This window comes from Gekko japonicus, unplaced genomic scaffold (genome assembly GCF_001447785.1).
Source record: "Gekko japonicus isolate JY-2015 unplaced genomic scaffold, Gekko_japonicus_V1.1 scaffold226, whole genome shotgun sequence".
NCBI classification, from domain to species: domain Eukaryota; kingdom Metazoa; phylum Chordata; class Lepidosauria; order Squamata; family Gekkonidae; genus Gekko; species Gekko japonicus.
In genome coordinates this window covers 1,649,220-1,674,516 of record NW_015169178.1, presented here as the reverse complement: position 1 = coordinate 1,674,516, position 25,297 = coordinate 1,649,220, and the positions used below count along the sequence as shown (strand labels likewise).

General features: G+C 43.4%; 1 protein-coding gene across 1 annotated transcript in view; it reads right to left on the bottom strand.

Annotated features, from left to right (window-relative positions):
- Window positions 1-6,886: 6,886 nt before the first annotated feature.
- Window positions 6,887-25,297, bottom strand: part of LPAR1 (lysophosphatidic acid receptor 1) — an 87,684-nt gene continuing 69,273 nt past the window's right edge. Inside the window, exon 4 of the mRNA XM_015416037.1 lies at window positions 6,887-8,897. Coding sequence (XP_015271523.1) covers window positions 8,596-8,897 — 302 coding nt within the window. The 3' untranslated portion in view covers window positions 6,887-8,595. The remainder of the gene's footprint in view (window positions 8,898-25,297) is intronic.

Here is a 25,297-nt window from a genome sequence, read left to right as displayed (position 1 = left end):
AAGGCAGCCATTTTGGCCAAGGGACTTGATCACTGTTGTTTGGAAATCATTTGTAATTCTGGAACATCTCAGGCCCCACCTAAAGTTAGACAACCCTGATAACCCTTAAGGACATCAGAAATGGTCTGGGGAAAAAGTGGCACTCTTACTTATAGTTGTATTTTTTTTTAAATGTTACTTATACCCAGGGCTTTTTTTGTAGAAAAAGCCCAGCAGGAACTCATTAGCATAATAGGCCATACCCAACAGCAGGAACTCATTCGCATATTAGGCCACACTCCCATGTTACCAGAAGTGTGGTCATCCAGCCACACCCACCTATTGCTTCTTATTCTCTTTACCTTGTTGTCAAAACACAGGACTTTTTGCATGTTAGGCCACATACCCCTAACTGTAGCCAATCCTAATGAGTTTCTGCTGTTGAGTGTGGCCTATTATGCTAATGAGTTCCTGCTGGGCGTGGCTGACTTGGGACCCAGCCGGAACTCCGTTCTTGTGCGTTCCTGCCCAAAAATAGCCCTGTTTATACCCCTTTTCTCTAATGGGAACCCAAAACAGCTTGCAACATGGTTTCCCCCTCCTCCACCTTATCCTTTCAACAACAGTTCTCTCTGGAGTGGGTTACATAACAGGCCCAAGATTACACAGCAACCTTCCATGGCAAACATGGCTGCCAACTGGCCTGGAGAAAAATGCCCTGCCACTTTGATACAGGCTTAATATGTGGAAATGGACAGTTGAAGCTTTTCAGGGCACAGAGGTAAAATAATGCTACACAGAAGAGGACATTCCATTAAGGCTTTACCATTATTTTCTCCAGGTCAATTGGCAGCCGTCATCCTGATCCAGGTTGAATAACAGGTAACAGATGGAGCAATATATTTGATCTACCATTTGTGCACATGTGAGGGTCACCAAACATTAAATGTTCAGGAAGCGTGCCATTTTAAATGCTGAGATAGAACATTTTTCTCCAGGCCCGTTGGCAAACCCTAATTGTGTATGCTAGAGAAAGTGTCACCTGCCAAATGTCTTCCTGCAAGGGAAGTGGGGGGGGGGGGGGGGGGATGGCAACATCCAACCAAGTCCTATATTTTAAATGGCAGGGATGTCTCACTCTTAACTAGGCACCTTTACTTATTTATTTGGATGGATGGATTTTTAAACAACTCACCAAAGGTTCACAGGAAGGGATGCAAGTGTCTTCGTACTGGACAGCTTCTGTGACCTTAAGATAGGGTTATGTGATGCAAAGAAGGACTGAGCACTTTAGCTCTGCTGTAAAGGAGATTTTAGCTAACCCAGGTTGTTGGGGAGCAGGGGGGAATCTGCACCAGTTGAAACTCTTTTACACAACTGCGTAAAGACACACGGCCCCTTCTTAGCAGCCAGCCACACGGCCCCTTCTTTATAGCATCTGAACAGGCACAAATTAAGCAGATGAACTTCATCCTGGCACAATGTAACAAAGGAAGAGCTTTACATGTTTAGTTTCTGAAGAGGTTTCTGCTAAAGGCATAGGAGCAAGACCATTGTACAGATTCTCAGACACAATAAGAAGCCATTTCAAATATAAAATAGCACCTTGGAAAGATGACCCCTCCCTCTCTCTGAAAGATGCCATCCACATTCGCAAGCTCATGAAATACTTGACCAAATAAAAGTTCTGTGTTTGGAGATGGCAGGTCCAAGCCCTGGAAGAGTCCCTGAACTTTTAATGAGCTATATCCAAGCAAAATCTCAGCTGCTTCATCTTTTCCTATTGCTGCAGCTCTGGAAAGCACCCCCTCCCCCCATGTTGTCAGTTCAATCCCAAATTGCACTTGTGGTACAGGTACCTTTTCGGGTCTAGAACTGGAAGGACTACTCATATAATTTGAAGATGTCCATGGGCTTCAACTTTCTAAAGCGTCTGGAGGAATTGGAAACCTCTTCATGGGCTGTGCATGTTTGCAAATACCAAATTAAAGAAACTATAGACAGGCTGATCTTCAGCTATTTCAGCTAGATCTAGAAAGAGAGCCGTTTCTTGAACAGATGGTGTTACCCTCCTGGTTTTCAATAGTGTAACAAATTTGCAGGAAAAAGATTAGCAAATCCTGTTGTTTGAAGTGTCCCACTGTAGTTCTCTACCAGGCATTGGTACAGATTATCCTGGTATCTGTTTTATAAATCCTGGGGTCTCCATTAGGCTTGGTCTACATAAATAATAGAATGAGTTGGAAGAGTCCTGAGGTGGAAGGCTAGGCTATACTGCTCCAAAATACCACTTCTGAATGTTCCTCCCACATAATAAACTCTTCACAAGCAGAAATCAAGCTTGTTTGAGGGACAAACCCTCCTAGTTCTTTCCTTGCTGTGCTAGCTTTCTGCTTGCAGGGAATTTAAAAACATGGGGGGGATAATTCAGAAATGTGCAGACCTACATACCCTATAAAGTGGTGCATTTCATTCTGGCGCAGAACAGGCCCAGTTCTAAAATGGCCAACGCTCTGGGACCTGATTAAACTGTGCATCCAATGTGAACATCTGCTTTCTCTAAATTCATATTTGTGTTTGCAGCCTAATATTCACAGGCATATGCTCTGCATGGCTGCAGGCATTGTTTGCTTAGTATTAACAGTACAGAACAAATAATTGAACTTCCATGGCAAATGGTGGTTCAGGTTTTAAGGAAACCCCAAAAGTATCACGATACATTTTTATGAGGTGTGATTTATATAGGAACTGTGTATTTTGGCTTCCTCATCTTTATGTCAAGGCAGATTAGCTTTATGGTGCCATTTTTATACCAAATCCGGCATGTACTGGTCCATGAATAAATCTTTAATGTTGACTTAGAAAACGTATGCCCTTGATTCCTTGTTTTAAATGAAATATCTACAGAACGCTGGAAGTAATTGTATTCTCTGTTTTTTGCTGAAGGACGTTCTGAAGTTATCAAAGTAATAATAACAAGATAGAAAAGTAATTTCTAAGTTTTCCCAACTGTATACATGCTGACAAGTTTCAAACAGTGCCCCTCTCCATTTTCAGCGGCCTTTCTTTTCTTGTGAAAGGACACAATTTCAGCCTGCGATACTTGTTGTATCATTGGGATTGTTTTGAATTCATTGGTAGTACTCATACATTTTACATTAGATGCACCACAAATTTCCTGCTGTACTGGGGACCTTCATTTCAGAGCTACCTTATACATTAAATGACATAAAATGATCCTATATCAAATATGAACATGTGACAGCAAGCCACAGGCAATCCCAGCATCCTGAGCCATGACATGCTATTGTTTGTTGTATGAGTAGTAGTAGAAGAAGAGATTGGATTTATACCCTGCCTTTCACTACCCAAAGGAGTCTCAGAGCGGCTTACAAACTCCTTTCCCTTTCCCTCCCCAAAACAGACACCCTGTGAGGTAGGTGGGGCTAAGAGAGCTCTGACAGAAACTGCTGTTTTTCAAGAACAGCTGTGCCGGAACTATGGCTTGCCCAAGGTCATCCAGCAGGTGCAAGTGGAGGAGTGGGGAATCAAACCCAGTTCTCCCAAATTAGAGTCCTCGCACTTAACCACTACATCAAACTGGCTCTAGAAAAATGGATGGATGTGAACAAGATGCAGCTCAGGGATAAGTGCCAAGTTCTACATCTAGGTAAAAAACCAAGGAACACGCATACTGAATGCGGGATACGCTTCTGGATAGCAGTGTCCCAAAGGAATCTGGTTTACAATTGCCTTTCCCTTCCTCTCCCCACAACAGACACCCTGTGAGGTAGGTGGGGCTGAGAAAGCTCTTTCAAGAACTGCTCTTGAGAAAACAACTCTGAAAGAACTTGTGACTGACCCAAGGTCACGCCAGCAGCTGCATGTGGAGGAGTGGGAATTAAACCCAGTTCTCCTAGATTAGAGTCCATGCTCCTAACCACTACACCAAAATAAGATCTTGGGTTATGGGCAGACCGTAAATTAAATATGAGCAGCCAGTGTGATGCAGCGACAAAAAAGACTAATGCGATCTTGGGGTGTATCAACAAAGGCATAACATCCAAATCACAAGATGACATAGTCCCGCTGTACACTGCATTGGTCAGGCCGCACCTGGAGTATTGTGTGCAGTTCTGGAAGCCTCACTTCAAAAAGGATGTGGACAGATGGAGCGGGCACAGAGGAGAGCAACGAGGATGATTGGGGCCCTGCAAACCAAGCCCCATGAGGAAAGGCTGAGGGACTTTGGAATGTTTAGATTGGAGAAGAGGAGTTTGAGGGGGGACATGATTGCTCTCTTTAAGTATTTGAAGGGCTGTCACTTAGAGGACTGTGGGCAGCGGAGGACTTGCAATAATGCTTTTAAATTAAGGACAGGAGGACTTGCAATAATGCTTTTAAATTAAGGACAGGAAGGTACCGGCTGGATATTAGGAAAATCTTTTTTTACAGTAAGAGTTGTGCAGCAGTGGAATCAGCTGCCTAGGGAGGTGATGAGCTCCCCCTCAATGGCTGTCTTTAAGCAGCAGCTGGACAAACACTTGCCAGGGATGCTCTAGGCTGATCCTGCATTGAGCAGGGGGTTGAACTGGATGGCCTGCATGGCCCTTCCAACTCTGTGGTTCTAATGTCGTTCTAAACATGCAGTGATTGTACACATCTCTTCTTCATGTGTAGGTAGTCAAAAAACCTGCTCAGTGGCTCTTCACTCACAAATTGTCATCAGCTATTTGTCTGTAGTTCTTTCACTCACATTTGGTAGCAAGCTATTTTTTCTTTGCTTTAACTGTAATTATTTTGGTCCATCAGAGTTATGCACACATTGTACATCGGCAGACTCTGTAAACTCACACAAAAGAATCCCCAACGTATAGCTTGAATTTTTGCAGTATTTGGTGGAGCAGTTTTGTGGGGATGGACAGGATGAAGAAGGGAAATGGAACGAAAGTCCAGTGGCACATTAAAGACTACCCACAGTTATTCCATTATGTGCTTTCACGAGTTACAGGTCAGTGGAGCTATGACTCATTAAAGCTCATAATGAAATAAACATTGTAAATCTTTAAAGTGCTATTGAGCTTTTGCTTTATTTTGTTATAACAGACTTGGGCTGCAGTCACACGAGCAGTTTGTGCCAATATCGTTTGCAGATTTAAAGAGCATGATCTGGCAGCAACCTCTGCCTTCCATGCCCCAGTTGTCGCCACCCCATTCTGCCCTGCCTTGGAAGCGGAGTAATCAGGCACCGAGAAGAGTCTAGTGTTTATGGATATCAGTGTTTTCACCCTGCATTTCCGGATGTCTGAACTCCCCTGGTGTGAGCTCAACCCAGTTGGGAAGTCTGATAATTCTGTTCCATTTTCGCTCCTTGTCCTTTTTTAGTCAGCAATGTGTGCATAACCGCATCTTCGTGCACACCAGCAAGCTTTCAGTTGTCCTCTGGGGTGGGGTGGGGAGAGGGCAGGCTGAGAAGCCTCCTTTGTCTTTTTTCATGCCAGTCCCCCTGCCTACAGCTTTGCAGCACACGGGGTGGGGGAGGGGTTAATTGAAAATGAGTTTATTCAGAGGGGGAGGCAGCCTCCTCCAGCTGTCGAAACGGAGTGGTCCTTCGACTAAGTGGTTACGTGCATATGCAAAGAACAAATTAAAAAAAGAAGCCACCTTACCACCCACTCTGTGGTGGCCCCGCAGCAATAATGTGAATGGTTGACCACGGGGTGAGCGCACAGTGAGGCCGCTTCAGGGTGTGCTGTCTGGTTAATCCTTCTAGCGATGATTTAAACCGCCATAAGTAGAGGCGCCGCCAGATCACGCCAAGCCTCCAGTGTGACTGCAGCCTAACATGACTACCCCTTTGCAATCATCACAAAGAAGGAAGACAGTTGGAGAATGGGAGCACAGAAATCCAACACAGTCTTCAATGTTTTAGGTTTCTTTCTTCTGTCAAGAGGAGGCGCATGCACATACGCCAAAATTAGTAACTATTCACTGCAAATGTATTAGGCTACTGTTTATTCTGGATTAGGCAAAACCTAACTTGTCTGCTAGGAAAGATGCTTTTGTTCATCGAGCAATCAGTAGAACAGGGGTCCCCGACCTTTTTGAGAGTTCAGGGACCTTTGGAATTCTATCATAGCATGGTGGGTGTGACCACAAAATGGCAGTTCCAGGAGGCAAAGCTCACCACACAATGGCCTCCACAGCTTACCTTCAGTCACCCAGTAAAGATCCTTGTGTTGTTGTGGCAGCTGCTGCCAAAGCAACATTTTTAAACGTCTGCACAGCCAATCCATTCTCTAATGGTCAATCAGAGGACTTGCTGAGCAGAAGCCCCACCCTAGCTCCACCCACTTTCTAAACACACTTGGTGGGCTCCAGAAAAGATACTGGTGGGTGCCAAGGTGCCCACAGGCACCATGTTGGGGCTCTTGTAACTGTAGAATAGATGAGGAAGAAGGAAGGACGTCAGGAAGCTCAAAATGCAGGAAGCACAGCCCTACCCTAGGGTTCCCAAGTATAGCTTACCTCCGCAGTGGGGGACTCCTGGGTGGATCCCGGAGCACGCGCGGGCGTGCGCCACTCGCATGTCACCAGGAAGTGACGTTATGACGCCATAGAGTTTCCCCTCAGATGGTCGTGGGCCGTGGCCCCGCCACCAGCATGCCCGGCGTCATAACGTCACTTCCTGGTGACGCGCACGCCAGGGTGGGGTTCCCCCCGGGGCCCGACTCCGCAGCGGCGTAAATCTGGCCTCCAAAGCGGGGGTTTACCCACCCCCCACCCCCACTTGGCAGCCCTACCCTACCCACTCCTGTGATGTTCAGAATAGTGCAGATATGCTGAAAGCTGGCAGGCACAAATACACCAAACGTTAAATACTCATTGAGAAAACTTTATTAGTGGCTTAGCACAGAGGGTACTTTTTAAAAAAGTTCTAACAGCCTGAATTCTGTTTCATTAGGCAAGTTACACAAGTAAAAAAAAAATTATGGGTTCATTGCTTTCAGTTTCAGTAACAAATTCTTACAATATTTGTCATCCCCCAAAGTGAACAGAAGCATAGACTTTGGGTTAACTGGCAGGTAGTCTCCCGGATACGTTCTTCAAGGATCAGCCACGCTTCTCTTTACTTTCATTTATCACTTTGCATATCACTAAATATCCTATCTTTATACATACCCTTTACCTTTTTGACATTGCTATACACGATTCTTAGAAATCTACATATGCTACCCACACAAACATGGTACTATCTCAGAACTGTTATTGTTCTGGAGTGGTAGAGTGACAGGTCAAGTTCAAGCTAGTGTCTTCTCACTCACAGGCAGATTCCCAGCATAGGATTGCTGCAGATTTGTTGCTGATATGGCACACTACAAACTTACTACAATGGTCCCAAGATCTGGAAAAAAATTATCCTCTGCCTTCAGTACAGAGGTCTTTATAGAGTTACAAAGAGAAAAAGCTTCACTTTACAGTAGCCACTTTCCCTAAATATTCAGTTTCTAGGAATGACATTTTTAATGGTAGTAATCATTCATGAGATTGCTTGTGTGTGTGTGTGTGTGGGGGGGGAATAGTAACTGGGACAAGGAAATAGCTGAATTCTGTTGAAATGGAAATCATTTAAAAAAGATCTCTCCCATTCAGTGCAAAACAGTGGACAAGATTCTATTAAAAATCTTTTGCAAGTTTGTTTTTGTTCTTAAAAAAAGCATACTTTCCCAAAAAAGCAACATCCCTTTGGCTTTCCACAATTAAGCATAAGACTCAACACCACAAACACATTTCAGAACACATGTATTATTGTGCTTCACCATAACCAGGTTGAAATTGGCTCTTTTAGAGCCTTGAAAATAGGTTTCCCTTGTGAATAGCCAGAAGTTAGGCACTTTGAAGTCTCACTGAGTCCAATATAAACTGTTAAGCACATCTGCATACATGCAACATGCATGTATCTGGACACTGGTAAACCAAGGCAAAGACAGTCATTTCTCACTTAATGTTTTGACACATGTACTAGTAAAAAAAACTCCCCCCCCCCATAGTTATTGGCAGTGTAAATAAAAATGAATGCTAAACATAGTTTTTCCCTATGCCCAGAAAAATGTCTATCACAAAGCATGCTGATGAGGATAATTATTAAATGAAATGTTTTGTTTTTTTAAAAAAAACACAGCAACAACTGAGGAACAAGCCTAAATATCTAGATGAGAAGGCGGTGAAACAGTTATGAAGCTTAATTAATTGAAGATGATTTCAGTTAGGACCATCACAAAGGTGTCATCTGACGAAGGCTGGTTAGAATAGCTTTAAAACAGCTTTCCCAAAAAGTATTTCAGCTTTCCAATGTGAGCAGCTCCTTCTCTACTTTCATCAGAAGAAGAAGAAGAAAAAAGAAGAGAGGATTCTAGCCTGGACAGTTGTGGAGAAAGGGCACTGGTGCTTAAGTACTATCATCCATTAGTGATTAAGAAAAGAGTTCATAAGTTGGTTATTTTCTTCCTTTCGAAGACCTCCCCCCCCATCAATAGTTTCATAACTAGTTACAGTTTGCCCAGCGCTAAATTCTTGTGTGTGTTTTCTCTTTAAAAGGTATCGTTCAGTTCCTTTTCAAACCACAGAATGGTCATTACTGTGAACTCCAGCCAAGATGGTGTGATTGAGCGAAGAGGCAGACCGGTCAGAGCCTTCCGTCGGGCCGTTAGCACTCTCGCTGCGCTGACAGCAAAGAATCTGTTTGAAGGTGGCACTCATTTCCTTGTCCCGGTAGGAGTAGATGATGGGGTTCATGGCAGAGTTGAATTCCGCAAGTAACAAGAAGAATTTTTCATACGCCAGGACATTACACTGTGGGCAGCAAACATCAAGGAGAAGCAAGACTAAGCCAGGAGTCCAGCAGATTATAAAAGCACCTGGAAAGTAAGAGAATATTTTATTTAGTTTATTGTTTGATACATTATTTTTCCTATGGTCTGCCAGTACTTCCCCAATTGTATTCATAGCTTGGTTATGGACCTCTTCCTTCCTATCCCAAACTCCTCCTCTGTTCACCCCACCACATCTTCTCGTCCCTTTTGGGGCAAATCTATTCTCTGGGTTAGTTTGCTCTGGACTAGACATGTGGGAGGAACAGAATTTGGAATAAGTGAGCATTTGGCTGGATGTAATACAACTACACACTAGGATTGTACAAATGTAAATAGTTGTTACTGGACTATTATATATAAATTAGAGGTATGCACTCGGTGTATCTGAGTCAGGAAAAGACCTGAAAAATACCTTGCTGGCGTTTTTTTTGATATTTTTTTCAGCCAGATATCAGCTGGGGTATTTATCTGACTGTCCAATATGGCCGAGCCTAACCCCCCCCCTAAATATTTGGGATTTTTCAGGGTCGCTGGATAGCTGGCATTAAAGGGTGTTTAAAGGGATTACAGTCCCTTTAAACACTTTCCAGGTGAAGCTGTGGCTTGGAGAAGGCATTTAATGGGACTGTGAGCCTTTTAAATGCCTTTGAATTCAGTTGCAGCTTGCAAAAGGCATTTAAAGGGACTGCATTCTTTTTAAATGCCTTCCTCCTTCATTGGAAACCATGGAGGATAGGGGCACCTTCTTTTGGGGCCCATAGAATTGGACCCCCTGGTCCAATCTTTTTGAAACTTGGGTTTGTTTTTTTAAGGAGAGGCAAATTTGGTGCCTCTATCTCAAAGAACAGCCCCCACAGAGCCCCAGATAATCCCAGATTGATTCTCCATTATACCTTATGGGGACCATTGACTATAATGCTGGTGGGTGCCATGACTATAATGATCCCCATAGGGTATAATGGAGCCAAAAAAAAATTGTCAATCCTGAATATTTACCAAATCTGAATGCCATGCCAGTATTGGGATTCAAGAATATCAGGAAATACCGATATTTTTCAGGTTCAACATACCAGAACCTGAAAAAATACCAGGGTTTTTTTAACATCACTAAAATAAATTGCCACAATTCTATGAACAGGTCAATCTCACTGTCTTGTAATTTTTTTGTGATTTCCCCCTTTCTGCTCTGTACCATGGATAGGATAGTGATTACTTTCTGGTTAAGTATTGCCTCCCTTCCATCCTTCCCTCATCAAGGATCTATTGTGCCAAACTGGGACCCGTGTATACATCATACTAAAGAGATCCCTTTTTGTTCCGGGACTCTTGTTCTAGTACTTCGCATGTAGGTCACTCTATATGGGAGGCCTTATATGGGGACTGATTTGGGTCCTCCATTTGATTCTCACAACAAATCTTTCAGGAAAATTAAGCTGAGCGAGAATGACTGGTGCAAAGTCATCCCATAAGTTTCATGGTAAGCAGGGATCGGAATCCAGGTCTCTTTGGTCCGACTTCAGTACTGTAACCACCAATGCTCCCTCTAAGCTGTAGAGTCTTGTGAGCAAAAATTCTACTTTGTGAGCTACTGGGATTAAAGTTGTGAGTGAGCTATTTGGATACTGCATAAATTAGTTTGCTCTGGAGCCATCCTTCCTGAGCAAAGACAAAAACATGTGAGCCGGAGGCTAAAAAACTGTGAGCTAGCTCACACTAACCCAGTTTAGAGGGAGCACTGGTAACTACTGTACCACACTGTCTCTTCTTTAACATATTTTTTTTGTATTTTCATTAAAAATAGCAAGCACTGTATTACCATAGCAGAGCAAACTATATCCCCTCCCCCCAGACTTATACAGTTAAGATCAGGAAGGACAGTCGCTTGTCTGGGTTTTGCGAATCCATTTTAGTTTCCTAGTTTCAGCAATAAATAGAGGACGCAAATGCACTATTAGTGTACTGTAGTAACAGTCAGACAGCTTTATTGTACGGTCAACAGACCTTCCAGTCATACATTCATAAAAGCAAAATACAGGAATTGCATGTTAGTGTAGTAAAATGCTATTCTATAGCTGTGTTTCTTTCTTGAAAGTTTTGCTGAATAGTAATTGAGAGGCTCTTTGAACTTGCATCGACAAAAAGGGAGTATAGTCCCAATTCACGTGCATAATGTCTGCTTCCTCATTTGTAAAGTGGTGGGTTAAGATATAAATCAGATGCTGACATGAAATTGTGTTATTTTAAATGAATATTTTGGCACCAGTATTCATCTACACAGAAGGTCTTGCACATAAATGAGAGGAAATTAAGGTATTTTCTGTGAGTGGGACATATTTCATTTGTGCTCAAATGGTATAGTCTTTTGCTGTTCAACAGTATGCTTTTGTTTGTTGCATTCATAGACTGCTTATATACTTAAAGATAAACATGTCCTTTCCTGAAATTAGAGTTATTTGCAACCACAGAAAAAGCCTCATGCTTTGGCTCATGTGGAAAGAGCCTGCCTAGTTGAGAATATCTCCAACAAGTGAATCTGAACAGAGAGTCTAACTGCAAGATGAGAGACTGCAATTCTATTAGTGGCACACCGTGGTGGTAGAGAGTAAACCCAATTTTGTGAAAGCGAATGTGATAAAGTTGGAGGGGTGAGCTTCACACTGGGGTCTGTCACCCTAGGACTTGAACCAGCCGAATAAATCACTTGTTCTCTGTGGCCTTAAGTGCTGTTTTACCACAATATCTACCAAACCCCAATCAAGCAAAGCCATAGCTGAGAAACAACCCATGAGTTTATTGCCTAGTGTCAGGAAGAGAGTTTTGAAAGCAACTCTTTCAGAATGGGTCTGCTGGCTCTTCTGTTCCAAGGCTCCTGCCCCTCTGAAAGGTGCACTGACAGACTGCAAGATCACAGGCAGAGCTGTCCCTAGCTGTGCATGCCCATGACAAGAACAATTACACTGATCAAACAACCGTTCAGCCCCTTGCAGTGGTGCAGAAGCCTGAGCGGAACAAGAGAGTTGGCAACCGGACAGCAGAGCAATCAGATGCACATGGCCCTTAAGGCCAATCTATATGTTATAAAGCCTTCGTGTTTCCTGGGGTGTGTGTGACATATATTGGAGCTTTGTGCCTCCCAGACTCACACATCCTATTCGATCCTCGCCACTGCAGATAGCAGGTAGGAGTGTCATCAGCCCCCCCCCCCCATTTCACTTCCTCCAAGTGCTCTGTGGAGCGGCTGTTAGTTCTGTTTGTGAAATCACATTATTTAGGAGGCTGCATGTAAATTTACCCACAGAGCCAACAAGAGCTCCATAAGGTGGTCTGCAGAAGTGAAAACAGCACGGGTAAGAAGGCTGACACTGCTTCTACCTGCATGATGCATTTGCAAGGATATGTGAGTCCAGGAAGCCCAGAACTCCAGTTGACCATTTGATACAAAGTCCTCATCTCATCCAGCAATAAGCACAAGGACTTTGTAACATAGACTGGCATTAAGCTGTTCATAGCCTACCTTAAGATTGCTCCCATAACTGGTAAGTAATGGAAGCCAGCAGCTTGAAAAGCTATGTTCTAGAAATCCCAATAATTATTTTGAAGAGGAAAAAAAATCCCAAGGCCAAACAGATCAGCAGGATAATTTTTGCTTACTTATAATAAATGAGCCATCTGCTCAAAATCTTATACAGTCAGTCCTTGAGGAGGGTTATTCATTTAAATGGGCCGTATCTGTAAAAGTGTGTGAAAGAAAAATCAAGGGATTGGCAAGAGCTGTATTTTTTATCATATTTCTCAGCAAATACAATGTTGTGGTGCATTTTTCTTTTCCATTCCATGTTATCCTGTTTCACTGATTTCTTTTTTGTATCTTGAAATTCTCTTTAAATAGCAGATGAAGGCTATTTCCAAGTTATGTTCTTAGGAATTCTGGGCTTCTAGGAAAAAATACTGACCAACATTACTGCACAAGACAGACTGACCATCATTACAAATCTTCCCTTGCAATGTATAATTCCCTTTTCCTGGATTTAGCAGCCTAAAGGCCATGCATCCTTAAAATAAGTTCAGTTTGTTAGATATATGGAAATTATGTAGCAAAATAGAGCAACACCCACCATGCAATTTTTTAGTTTGGAGGAAAATAAGAATTTAAATTTCTGAACATCAGGAATGCTTGCCAAGTGTCCAATCCAGGGAGTAAAACATCTATCATGGGACTTTTTAAAAAAGCAACAATATAAAAAAGTATGAAATATGCAATCCGGTAGGTGAAAACAAAAAACACATCTGTGGTTTTCTGAAGGAATATTTTTAAATCATTCCATCATTTCAGCTGAGTTAAAAGCATTACATTGCCCTAACATATATGCTTGTCTGAATTAAGGAACTGTTAAATAATAAAAATAAGACTGGACAGTAAATGCATCCTTAAACACGACGTTATAATGTAGAGAAGAGCCTTTATGTTTAGCATCAGTATAATAATACAGACCGGCATTCCAGGTGATAGGTGGGGTCTAATGCTCCCTCTAAGCTGTGGAGTCTTGTGAGCAGAAATTATACTCTGTGAGCTACTGGCATTAAAGTTGTGAGTGAGCGATGTGGCTACTGCATAAATTAGTTTGCTCTGGAGCCATCCTTTCTGAGCTAAGACAGAAGTTCTCCCTGGGAGATTTGCAAATGTCCCCTATCATGAAAGACTCTGCTTATGTAGAGGTAGAAAGCCAGAATCGGTAGCCCATGTTTTGCTCTATTGTGATTTCTATGTTAAAGTGCGGGATTTTTTAATTAGTCCCCTCTCACATAATTTCTGTTCTGATGAGAGGCTTGTTTCCCTTCTTTTGTCGGACCAGCATTCCTTTATTACCTGTTCAGTAGCAAGGTATCTCCTAATTGTTATGAGGGTTCGGGAGCAGAAGGTTAAGTCTTTTGATGGATGATTCCTTTTTCTGTATGATAAAAACTGCTTTTCCTGTTGTTTATGCTTATAACCTATGGCAAAAAAGGTGCTAACTGAATAGAATTACAAAAGAAGAATACAATGCAGTAAGAGCAAGATAGAGGTATATAAGATAAATGAAGTAAATAAAATAAATAAACAGAAAGATTGTTTGGGGGAAACAGGGATGTGTTTGCTTCTTCCAAATCACACCCCACTGAGAGTCGACTCATCCAAGCTTCCCTTCATTCCAGAATATTTCCTCCCGTCCTTCTAGACATGAAAAGAGGATCGGCACTTTTCATGAATAAGGACGGGAAATGTTTGTTTCACTTGGACGAGGAGTCAACGAGGCAAAGCTAGAAGGAATGAAGAGGGGATGCCAAGGCAATAAAAATCTAAAGGTGAGCATGGCAAAAGGAAAGGGAAGTTATTTCAAAGCTTTGATAAGAGACGAAGCATTCAAAAGGCCTCATTTATTGCTGAAGCATATCTTGTAATTCCTGGATTCTCAGTCTCCGCTATCCTTGAAATCCAAAGGAAAGCCCCGTTCATTCCTCGTCTCTATTTCCAAATCTTTTAGAGGGGAATAAATCAAGAGGGAGAAAGGGAGTGGGGAACTGAGGCCCCCCATTTGTGGAGGGAATAAAGGCCAAGGCTTGTGACTCTTTGCACCCCCCCCCCCAAGTATCTACTGAATTGCTGTATTACTGACGTGGGTGTATGGTGAAGCAGTGTGGTGTACTGGGGTTACACTGAGCTAGGATGGAAGACAGCCAGGTTCAAATCTCCACTCAGCCATGATGCTAAACATTTGGTCTTGGTTAAGTCACTTTCTTTCAGTCTTGTTGTAAAGATAAAACGAGAGAAAGCCACACTGTGTTCCTCAGAGGAAGGGTGGGGATTATTAGATGTAAGTGGCAAAAATAAAATATGTCTTGTGATTCCTTCACCAGATGGAGGGGATTGCCAGTCAACTGGTCTGCCTCACTGTGAGCTGACTGGTGATCCGAGCATACAGTGAAGCAATCAGAGACATCCTCCTTCCTCCACCAAGTGTAATTTATACTGGGTTTGACCCAAAGCTCAACAGAAAGGAATGTGAACTGACCCCTAGTGCGGGAGAAAAAGTGCCAGAAGTTCTTCCAAGAATCTCAATTGGAGTTTCTGCACGTTGCAAACCACTGTTTATTTATTTATTTTACATCCTTTGCTACTGGTGAATGAAGCATCTTAGCATGCTTAACAGAAGAAGAGATAAGGAAAGGCCAAGAACCCAGCAGGCAGGGGAGGAAGGTCACTGTGCAAAGTATGCATCGCATACAATGTTCCAAAAATACCTCCTACTGTGCCACTGCGTTCAGCGCAGACCACATCACATTCTTCCCTCACTGTGGCTTAATCAACACTATGCAAGTCTGAGATACTGTAACAAGCCTTGCACAATTAACAATCACCAGTGCCTGCCTTTTTTTTTATTCTTATGGATGAGACAGCACTAATATCATTCCAAAAAGGAAAAAAGGCATAGTTCAAGGATGCAGCAGAGAATGGAAATTTTCCATTTAATTTCAACTGGGGCAAAAAATTATTTGCCTCAGATTCAAGGGCTGCATTTCTCCGTGTCTCGTGAACATTAAGTTTCTTTCCTTGTGTTAGCAACCTGGATTGCTTAAACACAGAGCTTTAACGATAACAGGAAAGTCTTTAAATGGGAACAGTCGGGATTTTCAGTGGTATCTAAAGCCAGAGAGAAATGTGAAATTAATGTTATGAATGAATCCCAGCTGTTGCCGAGGCAATCTGAAATATTTATCCACTAACAAAAGATATAACACTGTCCCTATGGAATCTTATCCTTGCCAAAGGCCAGACGCAAACAGGAAGTGTTTGTGTCTTTATCATATTGTATCAATTATACAATGACTTCGCTACTTGGGTTCAGTGAAGGGGCTATTAAAAATTGCAAGGGATACGGCACTGAACCTTAAGAGCAATTTGGCCAGTGCTGGTGCCTAAAAAAGGAGCTGGAAAATTATACAGAGTACAGCATTATGCCGTAAGTTTTAACTTGATACTTCAGAGGTATTCTGATGAGGTTACTTAGGGACTATTCCCTTTTGTTGTTGTTTTGTTTTCCCTCCTGATTGAGATATTACCCTGTCCTTTAAATGCTTCAGAGAGAAAGACACAGTAAATACAGTTGTGTTGCTGTTTTCCTTAGAAGATAACAGCATTTTCTGAATCACCCTTTTCAAAGCACTTGAATAGTGCGGTTGAGTTGAGAAAAGGTGAAAAGCGAATGTCACAGACGGTTCCCCACCCCCAACAGTGCTCCCTAGAAAATACCCCCCCCCAATGGGGAGGTGATATTTTGGCCTGTTGCCATGATAACTGGGCCACTGTCCCTGACCTCCTGTGCTTCACTGGTGGTTTGCCTGCCAGTGCAGCGTGGAAAAACAGTAAACGGCAGTGAGCTCGCTGAGGCAACGGCCCAGTACATTTCCTTTTCCACCTTTGATTCAGAGAGTGGGCAGATAAAACCCTTCATTCTGAATGCAACGTCAGGGAAAGAGGAAATGAGACTGCTGACAATCAGCCCAACATGCCCCTTCTTTCTGCTCCATTCCCCGTATTTCATTTACCCTTAGTGACACTGACACACAGCCAGGCTAGATTGGCCGCATGGTACCATGTCATCACATTCACAATGTGATCCTTGATTGGCTGGGACCGTTTTATGAAGAATTCATGGTGTTGAGAGAGATGGACAGGGGGAACACAGTGGCTGCAAACTTCCACGAAAAGGACTGAATCCTGAGATTTCTAACAAGTTGGTCTCACTGAACTCAGTGGTATTTAAGGCTGGACAATAATTGCTATATGAAATGTTTTAATCCATTTACAGAGTTCTGGCCTTCTGGAAGGGGGGGAATTACTTTGTCTGCCCAACCTTGCTCTACCCCCTGAGAGCTTTTTTAAGCAAAGAAGAAGATGGTGCAGGTCAGGGTAGCTTGGCTAGCCACGGAAAATAAGTTAGATACGTATGCATTTCACTAACACTGTTCTGTGTCTTTCAAGATGATCAAGATTACTTGAGGCAAATGATAAATCTGGATGGTCTTCTTCACTTGTCTGCATAGATGGCATTTTGCCTGAGTTCAAGGGGGTGTCCTGTATGACCTTCCAACTCTATCATTCTTAGATGCTACTGTTTAAAATTCAGTTGATAAAAAGGCCAACATAAGCAGATCTGTACAGCACTTTGTGCCATTGACATGAACCAAACAACATACTGTCACTGAGCAGACATCAGACAGCATAAAGACTGGCTAATTAAAGGATTCAGATTTTAAAAAGGGTAGGGAACAGGAGAATGAATTTAGGGCCTATTCACTCCCTCCCAGCTTAAGATGTCAAGGATGAATTAGGCTCATTATTTACTAATAGCTGAATGAAGCAGGTTGATTTTCAATGGCTCTCACACTCTGAGCATTGTTTTGGGAAGCGCCATGTCTGTGCAAGAGCACAATATCTAAAAATTTGCCATCTAAAGCGATTCCTTAACACACTAACAGAGCTGAGATTTTCCCACAGCAAACAATGGCTGTCTAAAGAGGCTTGTTATTTTAGAAAACACTGAGCAACGGTCCTTTGAGAACATACCCTCTTTAAGAAGTACACAGATGGGAAAACTCAAAGGTAGGCAAGTTGCCTACATGGACAAACTCAAGTTGTAGCCAAATTGCTAGTCACCATTTAAGACCTTGCCCAACTATGCTCAAACTAAAAAAATGCTTGCCAAATTGGCTTTTAAAACAAAGTTAATTCACTGAATGCCTGTTAATGCCTAAAGTTTTTTGAAAGCAAGGCCAGAGCAAAAAAGAATTCACTTGGCAATAAAGCTCACAATTTTTCTTCACAATGAAACACCAATTCAAGAAGGTTTATGTAAAATATTCGATTCACCACTAGAGGTCACCTGAAGCATGAAATGGGCAGCAAGCACACATCAAAAGCAAGTAATCCCTCACAAAACAGAGAGCCTTCAAAATGGATTTCTCAGTGGATGGTTACTTAACAGCTTTTTAATTCCTTTATTGTGACCATAATAACAAAAAATCCTGCAATACTGAACTAAGACAATCTCCATTGTATTGCTTGTTAATTAGATGCAACTAGAAGAACAATAATGCCACTTTTAAATTAAAAATCCTTTACATTTACCACACAGATAACAAATAACATAATTACGGATGGGCACAAACCAAGAAAACGCAATTCAGTTCATGGTGTGCATGGTTTGTGAACCACAGACCATCACAAACTTTTTGATGCTAGATGAACCTGTGAAGTTTGTGAAGTTTGTGACATGGTAGAACATCCCCTGCCTGTAGGCTAGAGATACAAAACTCACAGGGGATCTCCAGCTAACTTTCCTCTACTTGCCCTCCAAGTTTGGTGGTGATTGGATTTACGGGGTCTGAGTTACAGCCCCCCAAAGAAGGTGCCCCCAGGAAAGTGCTTTCTGGGGAAATGACAGGCACAGGTTCAGGAGTGTATAGAACTGATACTGCGCAAGCTAGAGACACCACACTTGCAGGGGATCTCCAGATCTCTCTTCTACTTTCTAGATGTGGTGAGGATTGGATTTACTGGGTCCAAATTAGAGCCCCCCAAAGAATGAGGAGCTGCGGTGGCTCAAGTGGTTAAGACGCTGAACTGCAGGCTGTGGAAGGTCGGTAGTTCAGCAGTTCTAGACCGAGCTGCCGCATGACGGAGTGAGCTCCCGTCTCTAGTTCCAGCTCCTGACAACCTAGCAGTTCGAAAGCAAAAAATTGCAAGTAGATAAATAGGTACCACTTCAGTGGGAAGGTAACAGCGTTCCGTGCGCCTTGGTGTTTAGTCATGCCGGCCACATGACCACGGAAACGTCTTTGGACAGCGCTGGCTCTTCGGCTTTGAAACGGAGATGAGCACCGCAACCCTAGAGTCGGATTCGACTGGCTTTCGAGTAAGGGAACCTTTACCTTTACCTTTAAAGAATGAGCAAAAAAAGAGCAAAAAAAGGTAAGGGCAATAGAAGCCCCACAGAACAGAATCAAAGTCCCAGAGAATGTCTGCAGTAGAAACAGAAGGTGGGGGGCATTTTTGCAAGCCCAGCAGAACCAGTGCAATGTGCCCAGCAGAACCAGTGCCACTGTGGCACTGCAAACTCAACTGAACTTAAAGTCAAGCCAGGAAAGTGCTTTTGTGGGGAAATGTCGGGCACAGGTTCAAACATGTATAGAATGGACCCCCTGGCAAGCTACACACACCAAACATACAAGGAACCTCACTCTGCTGCCCACTCCTCTACAACCGCTCCAAGTAGGGGGCAGATTACATTTCTGGGGTCCCAGTTATGGACTCCCCCAAAAGGTTTCCCCGGTGCTCTCTCTGGAAAAGACAGATGCAGTTACACCCAGGTCTCTATAGAACAGCTCAGGAACAAGCCAGTGACACCAAACTCACAGGAAAACTTCACCCGGACCAGACACAGGAAAACTTCACTCCAGCCAGACACTCGAAACAAGATAAGCATACCCACAATTCTTGCAGCCTGCCTCCAAGTCTCCAAAGGCAGGTTCTGAAGGACACGAAGGCAGACATTCCCACAGTTTCTACAGGGGCTCCCCAAAGTTACCCTTTATTGTAACAACAATTTGGCTGGCACCCCAGCCCCACCTACTCTGCAGAGGAAAAGAAACAGCTATTAGTGTCTGGCTGGCTGGGCCACCCACAATTCTCCAAAGGCAGATTTGGAAGGACAGAAAGGCAGACATGACAACAGCCTTCCAACAGGGGCTCCCCCAAATTACCCCATGACAACAGCTTGGTGGGCACCCCAGCCACATCAGACCAGTGGAAATCAGAGTTTTCAGTTTTAAGTGATACAATGACAAAAAAAGCAGACATGAGAGGAGATTTCCAACAGGAGCTCCCCAAAGTTACCCCAAGACAGCTTGGTGAGCACCCCAGCCCCACCACACAAGCAAAGGAAGAGTGCCCAGTGCCACAACTCTCACAGCCCCTCCCCCCCAAGGGCTGACACCCTGCAGTGTATTCTTCTCTGCACAGGAAACACCTGTCGGGCTGGCTGGAGCACCCCGCAGTGTACTCAGGGAAAACATTACTATTAATTAATTAGTAGCCTGGAAAATAATTATTTAGTGGACATTTGTCCTTCTCCCTCCTCTCACCAGTACTGAAGCGTCTTCTCTTCTTCTGCTTCTCTGCTTTGCATAACAATACAGCACTAATGGTCCTTTGGGGCTCGAAGAAGCCAAAAACAAGGCTTGCCACTGCTTCTATGCTGCCCTCTCCAGACATGACAAGCCACTTTAGCCTTTGACAGTTTGAGAGTGGCAAACTGTACCTGATCCCCACGGTCAACAAAGTCAAGTTCAGGCACGGCTCTGCCTCTCCCCCTTTTCCAGTTGCGCATGGCCTGTACTATCAGATTTGCTACCCTTTGACACTAGAAGGGAGCAAGGAAGTGCCCATATGCCACACACATTGCTGCCACAGTGTTGGAAAGTGCTGTATGTGTAGTTCCACAAGTAGCTTCAGTTTGCCACTTTGCCACGGCAAATGTTTATATATGACTAGGGTTGGGCACGAACCCAAAAAATCTGGTTCAGTTCAGGGCAACCCCTGAACCAAACCCCAAATCAAACTGAGCCCAAAGGCGAGTTTGGTTCCTGCTTTCTTGCCGGGAGAAAGGGGGGGGGGATCACCAGGGAAGGGTTAAATGGCTGGTAGCCATTTAAACCTAACAGCTGACGGGCGGACCTCATGTGGAAGCAAGGAGAAGCGAAACTCACCGGTGAAATAGTTCACACACATTTCAGCCTAACAGAGGGGTGGGTGTGCCCCGTCAGCTGTTACACTGAAATTGCTTCGAGCCATTTCAGCAGTCTGTTTTGCTTCTCCTCGCTTGGAAGCAGGATCAGCTGCTGGCCTGCACTGTTCAGCTGTTAGGTTTAAATGGATCGAACAGCCAAATTGAACTGAACAAATGTCCGGTAAATGTTCAGGGAAGGCGCCTTCCCAGAACATCAGTTCAGGGGCTCTGAACTGGCCCAAGTTTGTGCAGAATTTTGGCTCGTGAGCCAATTCATGTCAATCCCTATATATAACAGCTGATTTATGGCATGTTTTAAAGTTGCACTCTATTAATGACAAAGATATTATCAGATTAAGAACACAGATAGGACAAGGTGGCAGCTACTGAATTCAGAGTTGTAAACATCAGCATAGTAACCCAACACCCAATTCCTATGAAAGTGTGACCAAATTGTCCTTATACAATAGTGCTGGAAGAAGAGGATGTAGCATCTTTATACCTTACAGTTTTGTAGTGAAGAATATTATTGAAGGCAAACAAATTAGATGAGTCAAAATGAGACAAGTCAGACAAACGTACAGGCATGCTTGGCCCCAATGCAGGTTTGGACTATCAAGAAGGGGAGACGAGGTTTAAGCCTGGAAGAGTTTTCTGAATTGGAACCAGGGTTCTATCACTATTATTAGAACTTTCCAGGGGCAAAAATGGGTCTTTTAAAGAACTGTCTTGTGTCCTTATAACTGCTAATAACCGTGCTCCTACTTTCAATTAGGAAAACCATCCATGGGTTGAATTGTTAAAACTCCACTCCTTTCCCTGTCCCAATGTTAATTGGGGGCAAGTACCTGTATATATTTCATCTGTTCCCTTAGGGTAGAAACAACCTAGAGAAAGCAGACTTGTGAACTTAGTCTGCAAATATATTGAGAATCCTTGTGTGGAAAACCCAAATTAGCTTGCCTCCTTATGACTTAAAAACAAACAAACCCCACCTTCAATTGATTAGCAGGAATTAAATATATACAACACAGTTCTCTCCCTGCCCTGTGGGCTTTGCTGCAGGAGGGCCCCTGTTCTGTTTCCTCAGCTATCTATCTGACAGAAGAAGAGAAGGAGAAGAAGAAGAGATTGGATTTAAAACCCCGGCCTTCACTCGGAGTCTCAGAGTGGCTTACAATCTCCTTCCCTTCTTCTCCCCACAACAGACACCCTGTGAAGTAGATGGGGCTGAGAGAGCTCTGAGAGAAATGCTCTTGAGAGTACAGCTCTGAGAAAACTTATGACTGACCCAAGGTCACCCACCAGCTGCATGTGGAGGAGTGGGGAATCAAACCCAGTTCTCCAGATTACAGTCCACCACTCTTAATCACTACACCAAACCACTACACCAAACAGCAGCAGAATCACATTGGGTGCTGAGCTTCTGCACGTCTTCCCTCCCTCTGCAGCTTCCCACATCAGTTAATTTTCTTACAGAAGTGCGTCAAATTGATCGGGTTTTCTAAGTGAGGATGCTGTTGACACCTGCAGTGCACTGCCCTCTTTTTCTTTATTTTAAAAATGTGTATTCACTGTATTGATACATCAACATACTTCTAGAAGAGGAGCTAGGCATGCGTATGCATGAGAACTGCCATATCATCCCCTGTGGAGAAATGTCCTCTACTCTAAGGTCACCCCAATATTTGGATGTTTGGATCTCCAAACTGGCTTTACACAATTTTCCTGTCGACAGACATCAGGCAAACAGATCGCTCACCCATCTAATCAATTGCCAGTACTAATATTTAGTTATGTAATTGTCTCTAGCAGTTTGAGAAAAATGAAGTGGGCCAATGCGGTCTCTCTGTGACAGTCCCCACCAGAATAAAAAAGGGATAACAGATCAAAACCAAAGAATTGCCTAGGCAAGGAAAAATATTCCTTCTTTCCATGGAGGGAGAGAAAGAGAGTCAGGTACAGAGGCAAACAGTGAAGGCTGAGTGGCTGGAAATGTCTTTGGACAGCGCTGGCTCTTCGGCTTTGAAATGGAGATGAGCACCGCAACCCTAGAGTTGGATTCAACTGGCTTTCGAGCAAGGGAACCTTTACCTTTTTAGATGGGGGGGGGGGTCAGAGAAAGAAAAAGGTACCAATTGCTACCAGTGTGTGGGAAAAGCAATGATTGTTTCTGTGCATTCTTATAGCAATATATCTCTGTTAGGCAAGTATTTTTTTTTTAATAATACTTGAAAATTTGCCAATGCAAAGGATAAAAATTCCTCATTTACCAAGGCAGGGAAAAGAGCACAGGGCAGGGTTGTCCCAAAGTTATGGTCCAGTGAGCGGAAAGTGGTCAGGAAGTGGGAAGAACCAATAAAAATGCAGGAAACTTTACACACACAAACAAAAATGACTAAAAAGTGGTTCTTTTAAAAGGATCAGGGCAAAAGTGATCCCAAAAGAACCATAATAATAAAAAGAACCCAGGAAAAATGTAACACAAAAACTAATGAATGAAGAGAATGTGTGAAAGCTGTTTGAAGCCAGAACCAAGGCAATAATGCCATGCAGAAATGCTCTGTATGTTCCGTGGTGGAAAACAGGCTTGCAACAGCTACAGTGGCATCTCATGCAAAAGGAGCAGAGTAGAATTACCCAGATTTGTTCTCCTGGCTTCCCAGGATATATTTCAGTGGTACCTTTCTCATGACACTTTTTTTCAATTAACTACACTTACTTTATCACATTGTTAAATAAGCTTTGCAAATTTCTCTTTGACTGACTTCCTAAAACTGCATGAGTAATTCCTTAATTTTTTAAAAAAGTGTTGCATTCCCAGTAGTGCATTCATTCACACACATAAGCTGTTTCCAAACTGGGTCCCTCGGAACCCCAGGGTTCTTCTGAAGCTTGGCATGCATTTCTACGTGAGATGAACAGTCCTGGCAGGGAAGCTACCCAACCCTTACCCAACTGTCTGTACCCTCATTTCCCCTTGCAGTGTGCAGCTTCTGGGTAGTGTTGAATACATCCAATGCGGATTCTGTGAACTTAGGCAGCTCATGAGAGGGAGGGGAGGAAGGGTTGCCTCAGTGCTTAGTTCTTGTGGCGCTTCTTACATGCCCAGGGAAATGCTGATTGCCACTTCGGGGCCAGGAAGCACTTTTTCTCCAGGCCGGTTTGGCCAGGGACCCTGAAGGTTTTTTGTCATCTTTTGGGTGTGGAACAGTGGTCACTGCGGGTGTGGAGCGGAAGGTATTTGTGAGTTTCCTGCATTGTGCTGGGGGTTAGACTAGATTACCCTGGAGGTCCCTTCCAACTCTATGATTCTCTGATTCATCCTAGGAAATACTTTGACAATGAACCCTAGAACATTTTTGCGTTCTCAAAAATGACTTTGAGCCTCTATTGGCTGCTGCTTCTGTTCAATATGTTTTAGCATAATTTTAGTTTCAGTGTTTTAATTTATATTTATTTATTTACATTTTAAATTTCTGGATTGCCCAATCCCTGAGTGCACATGGCCCTTGTCGATTTACAACAGGTTAAAAACAGCACCATAACATTATTTAAAACGTTAAAATCATCGGTCCGTCAATCCCAATTTAGTAGTCTCAAGATTCACAGACATCTCTCTAGCTTTAAAAAATTCCTAGTACGCATCAGTCCCACAGCCACAGCCTAACCTATTTCACATTGTTGTTGTGAAGATCAAATGGAAGAGGGGGGAATGCCGTAGGCCACTTTGAAGAGAAGAGGGCAGTAGAAGAGGGAGAGCCAGTTTGGTGTAGTGGTGAAGTGCACAGACTCTAATCTGGGAGAATTCCCCACTCCTCCACTTGAACCTGCCGGATGACCTTGGGCAAGCCATAGTTCTGGCACAGTTGTTCTTGAAAAAGAGCAGTTTCTGTCAGAGCTCTCTCAGCCCCACCCACCTCAAAGGGTGTCTGTTGTGGGGAGGGGAAGGGAAAGGACTTTGTAAGCCACTCTGACTCCTTTGGATAGTGAAGGGCAGGGTATAAGTCAAATCTCCTCCTCCTCCTTCTAAATGAAGTAGGTAAATGAGTGTATAAATCAGTGAAGCCCACATACAAATCACACACACACAGCTTTCCTCATTTAAAAGAGCATGGGGGTTAAGGGGGAATCTCCACCTTGCCCAAGTTCTCTGATAGAGGAAGAAGGAGGTAGAGGAGGAAGATGTGGGAAGGCAGAGGAGGGAAGGGTGTGCTATGGGAAGTAGAAACCTCATTGTGGAATCAATGGCACATGGCCAGTTGTCTTGAGAAGGTGAGACGCATCTTCACAAACAAATAAGGCTGTATTTACAAACGAGGCAACGAAAGCCTAAAGTGAACATGAATGATGCTGGATATATGCAAAGTGCACTTGTGACACACATATTAATTTCTTTGAATGGTTATGTCAAAGGAGTGGAAAGTCACCTTCAGGAGTAATCATAAACACTGTACAAGGGAGAAGCCTCTGTAATTAAGTTATTGTCTTTGATATCCACTAAAATTGGATCTGGGTACAGGACGGGGAGACCGTTGCTCTCTCCCAAATTGCCCCCCCCGGTTCTTGGTCCTTCACCAATCTCGGACTAAGGGGCGGGGGGGGGGGGGGGGGGGGGAT